The sequence below is a fragment of the Mus caroli genome, unplaced genomic scaffold (genome assembly GCF_978045245.1).
Source record: "Mus caroli unplaced genomic scaffold, Mus_caroli_1 scaffold_2, whole genome shotgun sequence".
Lineage (NCBI taxonomy): Eukaryota > Metazoa > Chordata > Mammalia > Rodentia > Muridae > Mus > Mus caroli.
In genome coordinates this window covers 165,101,231-165,121,550 of record NW_028227257.1, presented here as the reverse complement: position 1 = coordinate 165,121,550, position 20,320 = coordinate 165,101,231, and the positions used below count along the sequence as shown (strand labels likewise).

Sequence of the window (20,320 nt, the reverse complement as noted above, 5' to 3'; positions counted from 1 at the left end):
CTAGTCCCAGTGGGATGTTGATAGTATGTGTACAAGTATAAATGTTTACAAATGATTCACCAGTGTGTGCAGAACTATCAACAAAGCTTGCTCCTCCTCCATGTTGATAGCTCAAGGCTGATTCCTACAGAAATCTTCTGAAGAGGGCAGCTAACTCCTTCCAAGTGTGTTATACAACATAGAAGTGCTGAGGCTCCTGGTTGCTGAGTAGGTGGTGCCTTTTCATCACAGGATACACAGTCATTATGACCCCAGAATTTCTGTACTTGTGTCCATTCATTTCTTACCTCTCTAGTTGGGTTTATCAGACTCAATCTGCATAGGATACAGTAGAAATAGAATGGGACTCAGGCATACACAGGCCTAATAATTATAATACTTCCTGTAACCAAGGAAAATGAATAGTTTTTCTTTCTTTTTAATTAGGTATTTTCTTCATTTATATTTATAAATAAAGCATATTTCCAATGCTTTCCCAAAAGTCCCCCATGCACTCTTCCACACTCTCACCCCCCCACTCCCACTTTTTAGCCCTGGTGTTCCCCTGTACTTAGGCATATAATGTTTGCACGGCCAATGGGCCTCACGTTTTACTGATGACCAGCTAGGCCATCTTCTGACACATATGCAGCTAGAGACACGAGCTCCAGGGGTGTCTTAGTCAGGGTTTCTATTCCTGCACAAACATCATGACCAAGAAGCAAGTTGGGGAGGAAAGGGTTTATTCGCCTTACACTTCCATACTGCTGTTCATCACCAAAGGAAGTCAGGACTGGAACTCAAGCAGGTCAGAAAGCAGGAGCTGATGCAGAAGCCATGGAGGGATGTTCTTCACTGGCTTGCCTCCCCTGGCTTGCTCAGCCTACTCTCTTATAGAACCCAAGACTACCAGCCCAGGGATGGTCCCACCCACAAGGGGCCTTTCCCCCTTGATCACTAATTGAGAAAATGCCTTACAGTTGGATCTCATGGAGGCATTTCCTTAACTGAAGCTCCTTTCTCTGTGATAACTCCAGCTGTGTCAAGTTGACACAAAAATAGCCAGTACAATTGACCCCTTGTCAACTTGACACACAAACACATCACTAGTAAGCCTCAACCCTTACATTCTTATTCATCCCCAAGATCTAAATAACTTTAAAAGTCCCACAGTCTTTACATATTCTTAAAATTTCAATCTCTTTAAAATATCCATCTCTTTTAAAAATCCAAAGTCTTTTTACAATTAAAAGTCTCTTAACTGTGGGTTCCACTAAAACAGTTTCTTCCTTCAAGAGGGAAAATATCAGGGCACAGTCACAATCAAAGCAAAAATCAATCTCCAACCGTCCAACGTCTGGGATCCAACTCACGATCTTCTGGGCTCCTCCAAGGGCTTGGGTCACTTCTCCAGCTATGCCCTTTGTAGCACACACGTCGTCCTCTGGGCTCCAGATGCCTGTACTCCACTGCTGCTGCTGCTCTTGGTGGTCATCTCGTGGTACTGGCATCTCCAAAACACTGCGTGACCCCTTCAGTCCTGGGCCTTCAATTACAACTGGGGCTGCACCTTCACCAATGGCTTTCCATGGCCTCTCACAGTGCCAAGCCTGAGCTGCTGTGTGACCCCTTCATGCCTTCAAAACCAGTACCACCTGGGTGACCCTTACACATTACCAAGTCCCACTGCAGAAGGAGTACAACCTTGCCTATCTCTGGAACACAGCCTCTTTGTGCTTTCAGAAAACACTTCCCAGAAGATGTCACCTCAACGATGCTGGTCTCTTCTTAATCACCGCTAATTTCTTAGCTCCAGCTAACCAGCATCAATAGTCCCAGTAATGCAAAGTTTTTGCTTTAGTAGTTCTGGTATCTTGTTAATCACAGCTGATTCTTCAGCCCCAGCTAACCAGAACTACAAAATCTTCACAATAAAAACAGCAATGGCCCTGAAGAGAGTCTTTAATTTTCCCTCTGAAATTTCACAAACCAGGCCTCCATCTTCTGCACTGTTCTCAGCATTATCTTCCAAGCTCCTACACAACATCTGACAGAGCTCTTAACAACGAATGGATCTTCAAGCCCAAAGTTCCAAATTCCTTCCACAGTCCTCCCCAAAACATGGTCAGGTTGTCACAGGAATACCCCACTCTGCTGGTACCATTTTGTCTTAGTCAGGGTTTCTATTCCTGCACAAACATCATGACCAAGAAGCAAGTTGGGGAGGAAAGGGTTTATTCGCCTTACACTTCCATACTGCTGTTCATCACCAAAGGAAGTCAGGACTGGAACTCAAGCAGGTCAGAAAGCAGGAGCTGATGCAGAAGCCATGGAGGGATGTTCTTCACTGGCTTGCCTCCCCTGGCTTGCTCAGCCTACTCTCTTATAGAACCCAAGACTACCAGCCCAGGGATGGTCCCACCCACAAGGGGCCTTTCCCCCTTGATCACTAATTGAGAAAATGCCTTACAGTTGGATCTCATGGAGGCATTTCCTTAACTGAAGCTCCTTTCTCTGTGATAACTCCAGCTGTGTCAAGTTGACACAAAAATAGCCAGTACAAGGGGGTACTGGTTAGTTCATATTGTTCTTCCACCTACAGGGTTGCAGATCCCCTTAGCTCCTTGAGTACTTTCTCTAGCTCCTCAGTTGGGGGCCCTGTGTTCCATCCAATAGCTGACTGTGAGAATCCACTTCTGTGTTTGCTAGGTCCAAGAATAGCCTCACAAGAGACAGTTATATCAGGGTCCTTTCAGCAAAATCTTGCTAGTGTATGCAATGATTTCAGCTTTTGGAGGCTGATTATGGTATGGATCTCCAGGTATGGCACCCTCTAGATGATCCATCCTTTTGTCTCAGCTCCAAACTCTGTCTCTGTAGCTCCTTCCATGGGTGTTTTGTTCCCAATTCTAAGACAGGGCAAACTGTCCACACTTTGGTCTTCGTTCTTCTTGAGTTTCATGTGTTTAACAAATTGTATCTTATATCTTGGGTATTCTAAGTTTCTGGGCTAATATCCACTTATCAGTGAGTACATATAATTTGAGTTCTTTTGTGAGTGGGTTACCTCACTCAGGATGATGTCCTCCAGGTCCATCCATTTGCCTACGAATTCCATAAATTCATTCTTTTTAAAAGCTGAGTAGTATTCCATTGTATAAATGTACCACATTTTCTGTATCCATTCTACTGTTGAGAGGCATCTGGGTTCTTTCCAGCTTCTGGCTATTATAAATAAGGCTGCTATAAATATAGTGGAGCTTGTGTCCTTCTTTCCGACTGGAACATCCTCTGGATATATATGCCCAGGAGAGGTACAGCAGGATCCTCCAGTAGTACTATGTCCATTTTTCTGCTGAACCTACAGACTGAATTCCAGGGTGGTTGTACAAGCATACAATCCCACCAACAATGGAGGAGTGTTCCTCTTTCCCTACATCCTTGCCAGCACATGCTGTCACTTGAATATTTGATCTTAGCCATTCTGACTGGTGTGAGGTGGAATCTCAGGGTTGCTTTGATTTGCATTTCCCTGATGATTAAGGATGCTGAACATTTTTTCAGGTGCTTCTCAACCATTCGGAATTCCTCAGGTGAGAATTCTTTGTTTAGCTCTGAGCCCCATTTTTAGTCCTCTATTTGATTTAGGATAGGTAAAGATCCTTTCCCAATCTGTTGGTGGCCCTTTTGTCTTATTGACAGTGTCTTTTGCCTTACAGAAGCTTTGAAATTTTATGAGGTCCCATTTGTTGATTCTTGATCTTACAGCATAAGCTATTAGTGTTCTGTTCAGGATTTTTTCCCCTGTGCCCATATCTACAAGGCTTTCCCCCACTTTTCCTCTATAACTATCACTGTCTCTGCTTTTGTATGTAGTTCCTTGATCCTCTTAGATTTGACCTTAGTACAAGGAGATAGGAATGGATCAATTCCCATTCTTCTACATGATATAACCACCAGTTGTGCCAGCACCATTTTTTGAAAATGCTATCTTTTTTTCTACTGGATGGATTTAGCTCCCTTGTCGAAGATCAAGTGACCATAGGTGTGTGGGTTCATTTCTGGGTCTTCAATTCTATTCCATTGGTCTACTTGTCTGTCTCTATACCAGTACCATGCAGTTTTTAATCACAATTGCTATGTAGTACAGCTTTAGGTCAGGCATGGTGATTCCACCAGAGGTTCTTTTATCCTTGAGAAGAGTTTTTGCTATCCTAGGTTCTTTGTTATTCCAGATGAATTTGCAGATTGCCATTATTAATTCGTTGAAGAATTGAATTGGAATTTTGATGGGGTTTGCATTGAATCTGTAGATTACTTTTGGCAAGATAGCCATTTTTACTATATTTATCCTGCTAATCCATGAGCATGGGAGATCTTTCCATCTTCTGAGATCTTCTTTAAGTTCTTTCTTCAGAGACTTGAAGTTCTTGTCATACAGATCTTTCACTTCCTAAATTAAAGTCATGCCAAGGTATTTTATATTATTTGTGACTATTGAGAAGGGTGTTGTTTCCCTAATTACTTTCTCAGCCTGTTTTTCCTTTGTGCACAGAAAGGCCATTGACTTGTTAGAGTTAATTTTATATCCAGCTACTTCATTGAAGCTGTTTATCAGGTTTAGGAGTTCTCTGGTAGAATATTTAGGGTCACTTATATATACTATCATATCCTCTGTAAAAAGTGATATTTTGTCTTCTTCCTTTCCAATTTGTATCCCCTTGATCTCCTTTTGTTGTCGAATTGCTCTGGCTAGGACTTCAAGTACAATGTTGAATAGGTATGGAGAAAGTGGACAGCCTTGTCTAGTCCCTGATTTTAGTGGGATTGCTTCCAGCTTCTCACCATTTACTTTGATATTGGCTACTGGTTTGCTGTAGATTGATTTTATCATGTTTGGATATGGGTCTTGAATTCCTGATCTTTCTAAGACTTTTATCATGAATGGGTGTTGGATTTTGAAAATGCTTTCTCAGCATCTACAGAGACGATCATGTGTTTTTTTGTCTTTTAGTTTGTATATATAATGGCTTATGTTGATGGATTTCCATATAATAAACCATCTTTGCATTCCGGGAATGAAACCTACTTATTCAGGATAGATAATTGTTTTGAAGTGTTCTTGTATTTGGTTAGTGAAAATTTTATTGAGTATTTCTCATCGATATTCATAAGGGAAATTGTTCTGAAGTTCTCTATCTTTGTTGGGTCTTTCTGTGGTTTAGGTATCAGAGTAATTGTGGCTTCATGGAATGAATTGGGTAGAATACCTTCTGCAACTATTTTGTGGAATAGTTTGTGAAGAACTGGAATTAGATCTTCTTTGAAGGTCTGATAGAACTCTGCACTAAACCCATCTGGTCCTGGGCATTTTTTTTTTTTTTTGGTTGGGAGACTTAATGACAGCTTCTATTTCTTTAGGGGATATAGGACTGTTTAAATCATTAACATGATCCTGATTTAACTTGGTACCTGGTATTTGTCTAGAAATTTGTCTATTTCATCTATGTTTTCCAGTTTTGTTGAGTATTGCCTTTCGTAGAAGGATCTGATGGTGTTTTGGATTTCTTTAGAATCTGTTCTTATGTCTCCCTTTTCATTTCTGATTTTGTTAATTAGGATATTGACCCTGTGCCCTCTAGTGAATCTGGCTAAGGGTTGATCTATCATGATGATTTTCTCAAAGAACCAGCTCCTCCTTTGGTTGATTCTTTGAATAGTTCTTCTTGTTTCCACTTGGTTGATTTTTGCCCCTGTGTTTGATTATTTCCTGCAGTCTACTCCTCTTGGGTGAATATGCTTCCTTTTGTTCTAGAGCTTTTAGGTATATTGTCAAGCTGCTAGTGTGTGCTCTCTCTAGTTTCCTTTTGGAGGCACTTAGAGCAATGAATTTTCCTCTTAGTAATACTTTCATTGTGTCCCATAAGTTTGGGTATGTTGTGGCTTCATTTTCATTAAACTCTAAAAAGTCTTTAATTTCTTTCTTTATTCCTTCCTTGACCAAGGTATCATTGAGAAGAGTGTTGTTCAGTTTCCACATGAATGTTGGCTTTCTATTATTTATTTTGTTATTGAAGATCAGCCTTAGTCCATGGTGATCTGATAGGATGCATGGGACAATTTCATTATCTTAGTATCTGTTGAGGCCTGTTTTGTGACAAATCATATGGTCAATTTTGGAGAAGGTACCATGAGGTGCTGAGAAGAAGGTATATCCTTTTGTTTTAGGACAAAATGTTCTGTAGATATCTGTTAAAACCATTTGTTTCATAACTTCTGTTAGTTTCACTGTGTCCCTGTTTAGTTTTTGTTTCCACAATCTGTCCATTGATGAAAATGGTATGTTGAAGTCTCCCACTATTATTGTGTGAAGGTGCATTGTTTGGTTTGATCTTTACTAAAGTTTCTTTCATGAATGTGGCTGCCCTTGCATTTGGAGCATAGATATTTGGAATTGAGTGTTCCTCTTGGAAGATTTTATCTTTGATGAGTATGAAGTTTCCCTCTTTGTCTTTTTTTTTTTTTTTTTTGATAACTTTGGGTTGGAAGGCGATTTTATTAGATATTAGAATGGCTACTCCAGCTTGTTTCTTCAGACCATTTGCTTGGAAAATTATTTTCCGGCCTTTCATTCTGAGGTAGTGTCTGTCTTTTTCCCTGAGATGGGTTTCCTATAAGCAGCAAAATGTTTGGTCCTGTTTGTGTAGCTGGTCTGTTAGTCTATGTCTTTTTATTGGCGAGTTGAGTCCATTGATATTAAGCGACATTAAGGAAAAGTAATTGTTGCTTCCTATTATTTTTTGTTGTTAGATTTGGCATTCTGTTCTTGTGGCTGTCTTCCTTTAGGTTTGTTGAAAGATTACTTTCTTGCTTATTCTATGGCATGGCTTTTGTCCTTGTATTTTTTTTTCTGTTATTATCCTTTGAAGGGCTGGATTCGTGGAAAGATAATGTATGAATTTGGTTTTGTCCTGGAATACTTTGGCTTCTCCACCTATGGTAATTGAAAGTTTTGCTGGGTATGGTAGCCTGGGCTGGCATTTGTGTTCTCTTAGTGTCTGTATAACATCTGTCCAGAATCTTCTGGTTTTCATAGTCTCTGGTGAAAAGTCTGGTGTAATTCTGATAGGCCTGCCTTTATATGTTCCTTGACCCTTTTCCCTTTCTGTTTTTAATATTATATCTTTATTTAGTGCATTTGTTGTTCTGATTATTATGTGTCGGGAGGAATTTCTTCTCTGGTTCAGTCTATTTGGAGTTCTGTAGGCTTCTTGTATGTTCATGGGCATCTCTTTCTTTAAGTTTGGGAAGTTTTCTTCTATAATTTTGTTGAATATATTTGCTGGCCCTGGAAGTTGAAAATCTTCATTCTCATCTACTCCTTATCCATAGGTTTGGTCTTCTCATTGTGTCCTGGATTTACTAGATGTTTTGACTTAGATCTTTTTGCATTTTGCATTTCCCTTGATTTTTTGTGCCCATGTTCTCTATGGAATCTTCTGCAACTGAGATTCTTCCATCTCTTATATTCTGTTGCTGATGTTTACATCTATGGTTCCAGATTTCTTTCCTAGGGTTTCTATCTCCAGTGTTGCCTCACTTTGGGTTTTCTTTATTGTGTCTACTTCCCTTTTTAGGTCTAGTATGGTCTTGTTCATTTCCATTACCTGTTTGGATGTGTTTTACTGTTTTTCTTTAAGGACTTGTAACTCTTTAGCAGTGTTCTCATGTATTTCTTTAAGTGAGTTATTAAAGTCCTTCTTGATGTCCTCTACCACTATCATTAGATATGCTTTTAAATCCGGGTCTAGCTTTTCGGGTGTGTTGGGGTTCCCAGGATTGGGGGAGGTGGGAGTGCTGCATTCTGATGATGGTGAGTGGTCTTGGTTTCTGTTAGTAAGATTCTTGCTTTTGCCTTTCGCCATCTGGTAATCTCTGGAGTTAGTTGTTATAGTTGTCTCTAGTTAGAGCTTGTTCCTCTAGTGATTCTGTTAGCCTCTATCACCAGACCTGGGAGACTAGCTCTCTCCTTTGAGTTTCAGTGGTCAGAGCACTCTCTGCAGGCAAGCTCTCCTCTTACAGGGTAGGTGCCCAGATATCTGGCATTCGGACCTGCCTCCTGGCAGAAGTTGAAGGCCCGAAACAGGGCCTTTCCCAGAAGCTGTGTTGCTTTGGTCTGTCCCAGAAGCTGTTAGTTTCTGTAGTCTACACTCTAACCTTCACAGACTAGTCTCTGAGGGATCTGGGAACCAAGATTGTGTCCCCAGGTGCTCCTGCAAAGCCCTCCTGGGTGAGGCAGACACCTCTCCTCTGGCAGAGAACATGCCTGGATGTCTCGAGCCCGAAACTCGGTCCTCCTCAGCAGCTGTCCTCTAGGGACCTTGGGGGTGTCCGTTGACTCCATGCCCAGGTAACTTGGTGCTGGTGCTGGCTGGAAAGGATTTGTGACCCTGGTCAGGCTGGCTTTTCTGCTTCCCTAATGCTATCTCATGTCCTGTGAGATTGGATTGGAACAGATGTTGTTTTCCACTCACTGGTGGTCCTAAGATCGTGTGGAGAGTCTTCTAGGGGACCTTGGGGGTGTCTGCTGACTCTGCACCCAAGGTGACCTGGTGCTGGTACTGGTGCCAACCGGAAGGGCATGAATAGTTTTCTTTTCATTTTTCTCTCCGTTTCTCTCCGTTTCTCTCAGTTTCTCTCTCTCTCTCACACACATACACACACACACACATACACACAAACACCCACATACATATATATATGGTTTGTGTATGTCTGTGTTTGCACACTTATGCATCTATATGTATGTATGTATGTATGTATGTATGTATGTATGTAGGAAGGTGCAAATGGTGTCCAGATGACAAGCTCAGATGTTATCCTCATGAACCATTTTCACTTCTGTGTGACAGGGTCTTTCTCTCACTGAGATTTGAAACTTACCAATTAGACTAGACCAGTAATTATACATCTGTGTGTCACACACCCCTTTTATCAAACTTTTATCTTCAAAATATTTATATTATGATTAATAACATCATCAAAATTATCGTTATGAAGTAACAATGAAAATAATTTTATGTTTGGGTGCTTACCACAACATGAAGAACTGTATTAAAGGGTTGAAGCTTTAGCAAGGTTGATAACCACTGTGCTAGACTATCTGTCCAGTGGGACCCTAGAATCATCCTTTCTCCACCTCCTCAGTGATGGGATTAGAGGTACTCAACACCCCCCCCCATATATGGTGGGTATATTGGATCAAACTCAACACCTCATACTTATGTAGAAATCATTTTTGCTGAGTGAGCTGTCTCCATCTCCCCAGCCCTGTGAGCTCCTTTTCATCCCCAGGGTTCTATAATTTTATTCACAATTCAACTCTTTTCTTTTATACCTTAGATCTTGATAGTGGCCTCAGTGGGAGATGGATTTACTGGAGATATTGCAATTGATGATCTGTCATTCATGGATTGTACCCTCTACCCAGGTAAGAGAACATTTCAAAGACATGAGAATTTCCAAATCTGTCTACTTGAATGAAATACCAAAAAAACCAATACTCAGGTATAACAGAAAGTGCTCTCACTTATACAGTTCCTTAAAGTTATTGACACTTGAAAAAAAATTCTAAATCTTTGCTAGTAATTAGTCTTAAACCTTTGGAATATAGTAAATATGTTTGAATCTCTTATTTCTTTATTTTATCACATACAAAATTTTGGTAAGTCATATCTGAAGTTATAATGCAGTATCATGATCTTTGTGAGACTTAATGATTATAAAAATAATTGTTTCAATATAGTAATTACCAAGTTGTTTATAGCCACATTTCATTTTTAAAAACTTCAGTACCATTTCATTTATCTTCAATGACACCAATATTTAAAATTTGAGCTATACTGTAACTATTCCTAGTTATTGTTTATAATCTATTTTTCTACATTTTAAAATTTATATCTATTGAAAATAGACTATTTCCCAGATTTATATTTTCACCGGACACATCTCTCCTAAACTCCATACTTATGTTCTGTTCAACATCACAACTTGAGTGACTAATAAAATTCTCTGAGATAATGAGAGAAGCTACTAAAAATCAGAATAGCCCAGGCTTAGAACAGGTTGTAGAGAAGAGGCTGTTCCTACTCAGCAATGCACAGTGGTCCAGTAAAACTGAAAATGAAATTCATAAACATTACACTGGGACTCAGACCAGAAGCTCTCAACGCAAATGATATAGAAGACCAGTGTCATGTGGGGGGAGGGGGGCGTGTGGAAGTCAACCTTGTGCAGGGAAAAGTGGGACAGAGAGCAAGGCACCATAGGCTTCTGTGAGTCCTCAAAGAGTCCTGATTTACCGTACCGGGTATTAGATCTGAAATGGTTCCCAGAACACTGGTGAAACAACAAAAAGGAACCAAGGCCAGGATGGTAGCTGCTGCCCTAAACCTAAAGGATGTGCTGACAGATGATGATGACCCCTCCCACTTCCCCACTCACTCACATCTCTACACTCCCCTGGCTTCTTCTGAGTAACATCATTAGGTAGGGCTTTCATTGGCCACATATTTAGAAACTTGGGATTGAGTCAAACCCTGTATATAGGCTTATGGGCTGGGCAATAAACTCATATCTGCATTCCAATGCTAGTCTCTGGAGTCTGAGTTTTAGGATTCATCACATGACACCATCAGGTCTTATCCCCCATCCTAAATCCTGTCCCCAGAGTGTCATTTGCAGACTATACTGGGACCCAATAGTAACTTACTTACTAATATCTTTTTTTTTAATTTTTAATATTTTTCATTACGTATTTTCCTCAATTACATTTCCAATGCTATCCCAAAAGTCCCCCATACCCCCCCCACTTCCCTACCCACCCATTCCCATTCTTTTGGCCCTGGCAATCCCCTGTATTGGGGCATATAAAGTTTGCAAGTCCAATGGGCCTCTCTTTCCAGTGATGGCCGACTAGGCCATCTTTCGATACATATCTTTTTTGTTTGTTTGATGTTGTTGTTATTCAAAATGGAATTTCTCTGTGTAGTTTTCACTGTCCTGGAACTTGCTCTGTAGAAAAAGCTGGCCTTGGACTCAGAAATCCATCTACCTCTGCCTCTGAGTACTGGGGTTAAAGTTGTGAACCATCATGCCTAGCCGGTTTGCATATATTCTAACTACGTGTGATTCCCTTACCTTGGCATCCCTGGGTGGAAGAGCTTTAAAGCAGTTTATGGGTTCCATTCCACTCCCTTCTCTGAAGTTAATATTTTTCTATCTAACCATTCAAGCAGTAGCAATTGCTGTCATTAGACTCCAGCTATTCTTCAGAGCACTATGCAAAGCCAAACCAATCTCTGCAAGTCTAGTAAGAAAGCTGCTTCATCACCTCTTCATATTTTAGTAAGTGTGCCTGTTCATATACCTCAGATCTTTCCAAAATCAACTCATTCATTTGCCCTTACCCCAAGCCACCATTGTTGTTAAGATTCCATTTGATTTGTAAGTGGTCTCTTTGTTTCTATCTTTGAACCTCATATCATATTCTCTCAACAGCAGCCCAATGGGTCCTTTTAATGTTAGATGATGATACCTTCATGATCATCAGCATCTTCCCAAGACTGCCTTCAGAGTCAAATCAAATTTCAGTTAGGTCTCACAAAGCATAAAGGACAGTCTCCCCCAGAATTCATGATTCCCCTTTCCACAGTGAGTCCTCAACTATAAAAAAAATCCCTTCTACCTAGTACTTATTTAGTCTATTTAGTTAAGTTCAGTCTGGGCTTTGACACATGCTTTTCATTCTTCTTGACATATGCTTCTCCTGAGTGCCCATGTTTATTCAATGGATACAGGGGATATCATATACATTGTTTTCTGACATTTTCTCTCTTTTGTCCCTCAATTTATTTTGTACACACCACCTATTATGCTTATAGTGAAAATTTTCTTTTCTTTGATAATAATGGCAGTTGTAAGAAAGCAGGTATATTATTTATTTGCTGTTTTATATCTTGCATGTGGGGATGATAATATTTTCTAAAGAAAAGGATAAATAGAGTGGTACCCACCTTTAGGTGTTTTTTATTATCTTCATTATGTGTTCTATTGTATTATTTCTTAAGTATTAACTATTTCCATATAAAATATAACTTACGGTATATAGACAGACTTCTTGAAAGACAATTCTCATTTGCATATAACCACAAAACCTACTTCTAGCTCTGAACATGTGGGTTAGCTTAGAAAAAGAATAGCAATGATATCAATTTCTTATTCAGAGCTCTACAAATCCTCCTGAAGTTCTAAGCTGTGAATCTCCATTCCATATGTCCTGCCCATATGGGACTAGAGCTTAAGGCCACCTCCCCATCTGAGATATCTGTTTTCAAATTAGAGGATGGAGAACAGAAAGCATTACACCCATATTAGGATATGGTATGCATATATTTACACACATCCATAAAGTTAAGCCTGTCAACGGGCTAGTAGTCAGTATTCTTTAGCTATAGGGAGATACGTAAGGGCAGAGAATATATACAGTCTTATCCAGACAGCAAATTTGTAAATAGATGTCATAATACAATATTAGAACAGTGTTTTATATAGTCTTGTATTCTTTTCAGAGTGGTAGAGATAGGATGGGGATTTCATGCATGCTAGGCAAGTATGTCAGTACTGACGTACAATTTCAGACCAATTCTATACTGTTTTAAGTGTTGAGAATAAGGTCTGATCCATCTATGGTTGCTATATGTTAACTGCTGAGTAGAATCAGTAACTTTACTATTTAGCCTTACATTGAAAAATGAAGTGACAAGTTAACCAGACATGCCTATATCTTGCGTCCATGACATGAATCACTAGCATGCTGATAATCAAACATATTAACCCTTTATGAATTCTGTTTTGTAACTGTAAAATATTAATTTTCAGAATACAAGTGATCTAGATGATATAAAACTTCATGGCAAGAATGATATTACAGCTTAAATTTTCTAATTTTAATAGCCTGGGTTTTCCCTACATACTTTCCAAGTTTATATTTAGAATCATTGTGTTTTGGGGGATGCTGTAGAAGAAAGAATACTGAAAAGTAGGGCGAGTCATCATTGAAAATCTAGATTCCCCAATTATTTTACTGAATTTATTCTGTGGCTCGTGGTGCCAAGAAGGCTAGAGTAGAGTTGCTGGAGGCAGAAGCAGAGCTGGGAAGTATCTGTTACAGACCATTAGTCCCAATTTTCTGTCTCAAGTTTGGGAAGAAAAATATGAAACTTTAAAACCTGTCTAAACTGTTTGGCTCTGTGTTATCTTCATAATAAATGAGTCTTTTGGTCCAACCCAAAATGCCCCATGAAGTTGAATGTTCCACAAAAGACAGTGTTTTGTAAATTGAAAACAAACAAAAATGAGACAGTAATATTTTTCTCTATAATTCTCATCCAGTGTTCTTCTGTTGTCACATTAGATAAGGTAGTATGACGGCCTGTACATTCATTTATACTTATCAATTTGCTTTCAGGTACTAACTAAACTACCATTGTTGTTCAGTAGTACAGTGAAATGAAAGTAATACAGTAGAATGAAAATTAAAATTCATGAAAATACAAACAGAAATCACTGAAGTATTTCCTAAAGTGCCAATGCTTTCTGTCTCCCCTATGATTTTCAAGGAACAGCTAGAAGGGTCTTCTTTTATCGTGCCTCCGCTGCAGCCTCTCTTTCTCCATGCTTTTCCTACCCCTGCTCACAATGCCAGTTTTGTCCATCAACTCCAGGCTGAATTTCAGCTGGAAATTTTAACATTTGACATCCCACTGTACTTGTCCACTGGCAAAATCTGCTGACTTCAACTTAAGAGTATTTCTCACATCTATTCTGTCTTTTCCCTTAGCTCTATGATGACCCTCCTCTCAAAGAGCAGTACTGTACTTTTGCCCCAACCTGCAGGGATAATCACTGGAGACCCAGGGCAGTGAGAGAGTGGGAGGGAAAGACACAGGAAGAATGAGAGCAAGTCAATCATACTGATCAAGCTCTAAAAACTCTATTCAGGAGTGGCAATATAAGCATAAGCAAGATGAGGCTCCGAGGGAGGGGGGAAGAGCCCGGGGCCTCTCTGAAGGTCAGGTGGCAATCTTCAGCTCCTGGAACCAATGGTCACAGTGTCCTCTTTACCCACAAACATTCTTACTGTTATGACCACGAATGTTCTCTCAGGATTGTTTATGTAAGCTAGAAAATATCCACAAGGCCATGGCTTGAGGCCATGGCTCCAGGCATCTCCTCCCTTTTAATTATTTTCAATAAGGCCCCACATAACTGGGGTAATCAATAGTCATCTCATCCTTGGATGAGTGGGTGTCAACTAGTCGGGGGAGGATTGACCTGATTCCTCCCGTGGGTACCATCATGACCCACAGAGGCAGAGCCTTAGAAAATCCTTAGGATAAGGTTGAAAACAGATACCAACCTCCTTGAAAACCAGGTTTGTCTCACGAGGAATTCAGAGATGGTTCATGTTAGACTTTTCCCTGGGGTGCTTGGCCTAGCAACCCATGCTGGTGCCCATACCGGATTCATTTTATCAAGAACCAGTATGCACAGGTCTGAATCCTATAAAGCTCCTGAAGGAGAATTACCACCTCAAGTTTAGCAAGTCCTCTGTCAGCCAAATCAAGTCTATGATAATGAATTTGCAAGGGCTCAATGCCAAGGAATCAATCTGCTGTTTTATAAAACCAGTAATTCTGTTAAAAATAAAAGGCCCCAAAGTTACTAATAATCAAATGCTTATTAAAGGTCCAAGGAGGGTCATCAAGAGGATATACATAGAGGACTTCCACCAATTAGCAGCAGTGGCTGAAAACTGTTTTCTCTGGAGCTCCAACTTAAGTTTATGTAACTGTTGGATTCGTGTTTCCACTATACCTGATTCATTTACATAAAAGTAACATTCTTCTTGCAGAAAGAGACAGGTGCCACCTTTCTTAGCAGTCAGCAAATCAAGTGCTCTTTGATTCTGTAAGGCAACTTGGGCAAGGGAAGTTAATTGTCTCTGTAAAGAAACTAATGACTCAATGGAAGCTTCATCTGCCAATGCAAATTGTTGAGATAATTTAGCGGTGGTAAGAGAATGGGTTAAATTTCCTCCAGCCATAACAGAGGTTACCAAGAAGGCACTGGCCACTACAAGGAGAAAAACAGCTCGCTTGATTCTACTATCCAGGGAGCTATTCCAGCTCAAATACTTGGCGGGAGTTAGCAAGGTCAACTGAGGAACTAGGGTCACAGAAAGACACAGCAATTCTTTATTTATGTTTTTGGAATAAGTTTTAGTAAGGGTACCATTTCATCAAAAGCAGAACCCTTCAGGGGCAATCAGATCCTGACTAGGTGAGCTAGTTTGGTTGCACAAATTATCACTGGGACTAGTGTAGCAGAATTTAAATTGCTGTTGTTCAGGGATCAAGAACAAGGGTACTTCAAATATTGGGGGAAAAGTTCTACAACTGGTATGGAATAAGGGACATCCCACAATGGAGGATGTCCTAATGCAGCAAAAAGGAAGCAGGCTGAGACATTTCTTAATCTTGGCAAGTATCAGGCCCTCTCTTAAGAGAGATAGCCAAGAAAAAGGGTGATGTGTCTACAGTGTGGAGACTGTGTACTCAGCTCCTTTTCTTTATTCTGTATCTATTGTTGTTCTAAGAAGCTCATAAATTTTTCCTTGCAAAACTATGGCAGAAGTGCCTGTAGCTGTGCCTCCCACAAAAGTATATGGAGACTTTAGCTCTAAATCTTTAGTAATTAATTTCTCTATTGATGGTGAAATTTTTTCCAACAGGCATATCTATCAACTTAGTGGTGTTTAGCATTGCCACAATTTCTAGGCCTTCCCATACTGTTGGATGCAGTAAAGGGAGGATCAGGGATGAAGGCCCAATATACCTTCTCTATCATCATTGTCAGGACACTCTAAAAACTCAAGATCAGCATCATTTTTTTGTCCCAGCATCAGCATGTCTCATTAACTACTCTGGCCAATAGCATGCTCCTTCAGCATCCTGCAGAAAACAAACAAACAAACAAAAAACCACAAATATGCCCTCTTCCCCATACTCAGAGAGTTCCTTGACATTGAAATTTTAAAATTTTTTGTGGTGTATGGGGATATGACTCTCCCTTTTTTGTATTGAAAAGCCAATTTTTTCGAGTGTAGTGCACACATTCAACAATTCCTTGTCCCATGGATTATAAGGAATTCCAGTTTTATGTTCAATTCCAAATTCATTACAAAATTGTATAAAGCTATTTCCAGTATAATCAGGGCCATTATCGGCCTTGATGATTTTAGGCAATCCCATAGCAATAAAAGCCTGTAAGCAATATTAATTACATTTCTAGAAGCTTCTTCTGTATGTAGAGAAGCAAAAATGAGTTCTGAACAAGTGTCAATACAGACATGTATATATTTCAATTTTCCAAATTCTGAATAATGAGTTACATCTATTTGCCAAATATGATTGGGCATAAGACCTCTTGGATTAACCCCTAAATGAAGAACTTGAAACAATGTAAGACAGTCAGGACATTGCTTTAAAATCATTCTAGCTTGTTCCTTAGCGATCTTATATAGGAGGCTTAAGGTATGACCAAAAAGATGAATTTTATTGTGACCACATTTAGTCAAAACAATAGGATCTGAAACTAAAGCTTCTTCTATCAAAGCTTTGTCAAAACAATCATTGCCTGCAGTTAAAAGTCCGGGAAGATCAGAATGAGTTCTTATATGACCAATATAAATAGGATTTTTTTTTTTTGAGCAAGAATGGTGTTTGTGCCATATCACCTCCAGTAGGATCTGTGTGACAAGTTCCACAGACTGAGGCAATTGACCTCAAAAGATCCTGTAGGTGTATGAGTAGTATTAAAAAATCAACAAATGTAAAGGCAAAGAATAATCTATATAAGTAACAATTGTTTTTCAGTAGCTCTTTCTACTTGTAAGGCCAACAACCCTTCTGAAGTTAAAACTTGAAGAGAGGTAGGATCATCACTCCCCCTAAGAATATCAAATAAGGGTTTCAGTTCTCCTGTAGTAAGCTTTAAATAAGGACAAAGCAAAGTAATATCAGCTAACAACTTTTGAAAATCATTTAAAGTTTTAAAATTGTCCCTACAAATAATTATTTTCTGAGGAAAAACAGCTTGATCTGTGAGTCTAAAACCTAAATAATTATAAGGATCTTGAGTTTGCACTTTCTCTGGAGCTATTTGTCACTCTTTATCAGATAATGCCTGTTGTAAATTTCTATAACATAGAAGCAAGTTCTGTGGATCTTTCCCTGATAATAAGATATCATCCATGCAATGTATAATGTATATTTTTGGTTATTGCTGTCTATTAGACTGAATGGCTTGTGTCACAAATTTTTGACATAAAGTAGGACTGTTAGCCATGCCTTGAGAAAGAACTATCCATTGATACCTTTTATTTGGCCCTTTAAAATTAATAGAAAGAACACTGAAAGCTAATCTTTCATAATCCTGATGATGCAAATGAATAGTAAAGAAACAATCTTTCAAATCTACTACTATTTTCTAATAATCCTTTATGAATATCTCTACCTGCTTGATTTTTAAGATTTTAAAACACCTACTACAACACACAATTCAATTAATTGTGTGAAGCAGGAGGAAACTCAAAAGAATAAACATGTGATCCAATCACAAATACTTCTCTCCCATAGGAGGACTGATTATAAATACAGTAGAGGTATTCTTTATGGGATGCATGCATAAATTTACAGGAAATACAAAAGCATACATGGAAGCAATTTTTAACAACTTATCTTTTGTATAATGATTATCAATTTTACCTAAAAAGTTTACTGTGCAAGAGACCAAATATCAATATTCTGCATTAACTAATTTAATTGCTGTTTGAGACAAGAAATAGATGTCTCATCAGGGTTTTAAGACTTTTTTAAAAAAATATCTTCATGATTTTACCTTACAATTCTTGATTAGCACCACAAACAGCTTCATGACAGGATGTTAAAACTTTACTTGGAGAAGAAGAAAGATGATTCCACATTAATGTTCTCTTTTACCAAAGAATTGCTGTGGGCACACTGAGTAACAATAACTAAAATAAGCAGCTAATGTTTGATTAACTGATAACAATTGATAACAATTGATTACAGAAGCTTCCTCTACTCTATTTGGAGTGGGCAGACCAGAATGTAATGCCTTTAGAAGTTCCACAGCCTCATTGACATTTCATATATCTTAAGTTTAAACTTTATTTTGAACAACACCTGGATAGATATCTAATACTTTTTTTGGATTAAAAAATAATTCCCTGGAGGCAAGGAGAGGTGAGGTCCCAAAACTTCCCTAGGCAGGGTTTGCAAAACAAAAGAAATGCCACACAAGCCTCCATGAAGCTGCTCTGAGCTTTGCATTAACTCAAATATAAATATTTTTTTAATCTGAGCATATTGCCAGGGTCCTGACCCAAAGATTATCCCTTGTGCAGTGAGAACAGATTCCAGGGGAAGAATTTGACTGTCTGTCTATGCCTCTAAATTTTGGACAGTCTTTCTTAAGATGATTTATACTTAACCTTATTGCTGGAAGCATTGCCTGTACTGTAGTCCCCTGCAAGGCAGCAGCCATAGCCAAACTGATTGTATGAGGGTCCAATTTCTGCACAAAGATGAATATATCCAGATAAGTCTGTCTTTGCTTTGTACGGCCCGATCGCTGCATTAGTGTTCTCAAAAGATAAACACTTGTTATCATCCTAATTACAATATACGGGTGAGTTAAAAATCCTGAGCTTGCAATCAAACAGCAAACTGCAGTCAATGGAACACCTGCAATTTTAACCATATTTTCAAAGTTTCTTTTGCAATATTAGAATATATCCAAAACTTTTGGAAAGCAAAACCCAATTTTAAACAATCGATTCTCTTTAAAATCAATACCAAAATCATCACCTTCACGTTAAGAAGTTTGGCTGCCAATTTTTATATATGAATGCATGACAGTGCAGCTTTTAATACATCATTAAATAAATATTGTTTTAAATCTTATCCTTTATAAGTCTAGTTTCTAGAATAATAATTACACAAAATATTATCGCAATTTAGAAGTATCTTTAAAGACCTGTTTTCCTGGGTTGGCTCATGCCACATGTTGTTTAGAATAACTCCAATCCTGAGTTACCAATTTTAAGCTACATTCTGTTACAAAAGCAAAAGACTGCTTGCCCCTTTAAGAGCTCCTGTGTAGATAATCAGCTTCTAGCAAGGCTTTTCCAGCTGTACTTGACTCCCAGCCACAGTGCAGTGTAACTTACCAGTTTCTGCTGTTCAAATTGAGACTGCCTTTTAAACAAGTTAAACTAAATCAGAGGATGGACAGCCAGCAGATAAAGTTTTAACCATTTTTTTCTTTCAACATTAAATACAGAACAACAATCATTCAAACAACAAAACAAAAACAAACATAAATAGACAGACATATGGACAATTGGTGCACCAAGGACAGACAATAGACAGAGAGGGAATAAAATTTGATTTCTCAAAGGGACCCAGATATCCTAAACAGAGCTAAGAATATCTCCATAGGAGCCAGAGGGGAAGCAGAATGTCCCCTGATTTCCTTCTGTCCCTAGGAGAGCTCTGAAATAGCTGATTTCCATTTTCCTTCTCTTTTGCTCAAAGGTCCTGAACAGGGGATAACTGCTTTTCTGAAACCTATTCTCTCTCTCTCTCTCTCTCTCTCTCTCTCTCTCTCTCTCTCTCTCTCTCTCTCTCTCTCTCTCTCTCTCTCTCTCTCTTGTTCAAAGTCTAACTCTTTATCTCCTTCTTCTGGGAATTCTGCTAGAGAAGGAAGAGGAGACACAGTGGTAGCTACTGATAGTTGCTTCTCAGTGCCCTGCTTTTCTAACTTTCCTAATTACTCCTCAACTTGTCAAATTCTTTCATTTATATATTTACCATTCCTACTTCTGGGAATTAAGAATAACATAAATGTGCTTGAGCTAAAAATTTTTTTCTAACATCTGTTATTTTGTTTTTGTAGTTTTGTTTTTTACTCTCTTTATTTATTTTATTTTATTTTAAACCCTATTCCTCCCACCTGGAGCAGCTCTTGGCTGTAAACAAATTTTCCTAACCCACATTCCTCCTGTCTTGAGGGATTCCTTGAGATCCCTTTAAAAACAATTCATGTTTACTTAATGCTTGTCCCAAAGTCTAGCCACTCTTCCTATCTTTCTCAGATCAGTCTCACAGTGAGGGTGACCCTGCTACGATATCTG

The 20,320-nt window shown here is 38.9% G+C and overlaps 1 protein-coding gene across 1 annotated transcript in view; it reads left to right on the top strand.

Moving 5' to 3' along the window:
• Positions 1-20,320, top strand: part of Malrd1 (MAM and LDL receptor class A domain containing 1) — a 745,053-nt gene that overhangs the window by 211,621 nt on the left and 513,112 nt on the right. Inside the window, exon 18 of the mRNA XM_021156265.2 lies at positions 9,382-9,469. Within this exon, the coding sequence (XP_021011924.1) occupies positions 9,382-9,469 (88 nt within the window). The remainder of the gene's footprint in view (positions 1-9,381; positions 9,470-20,320) is intronic.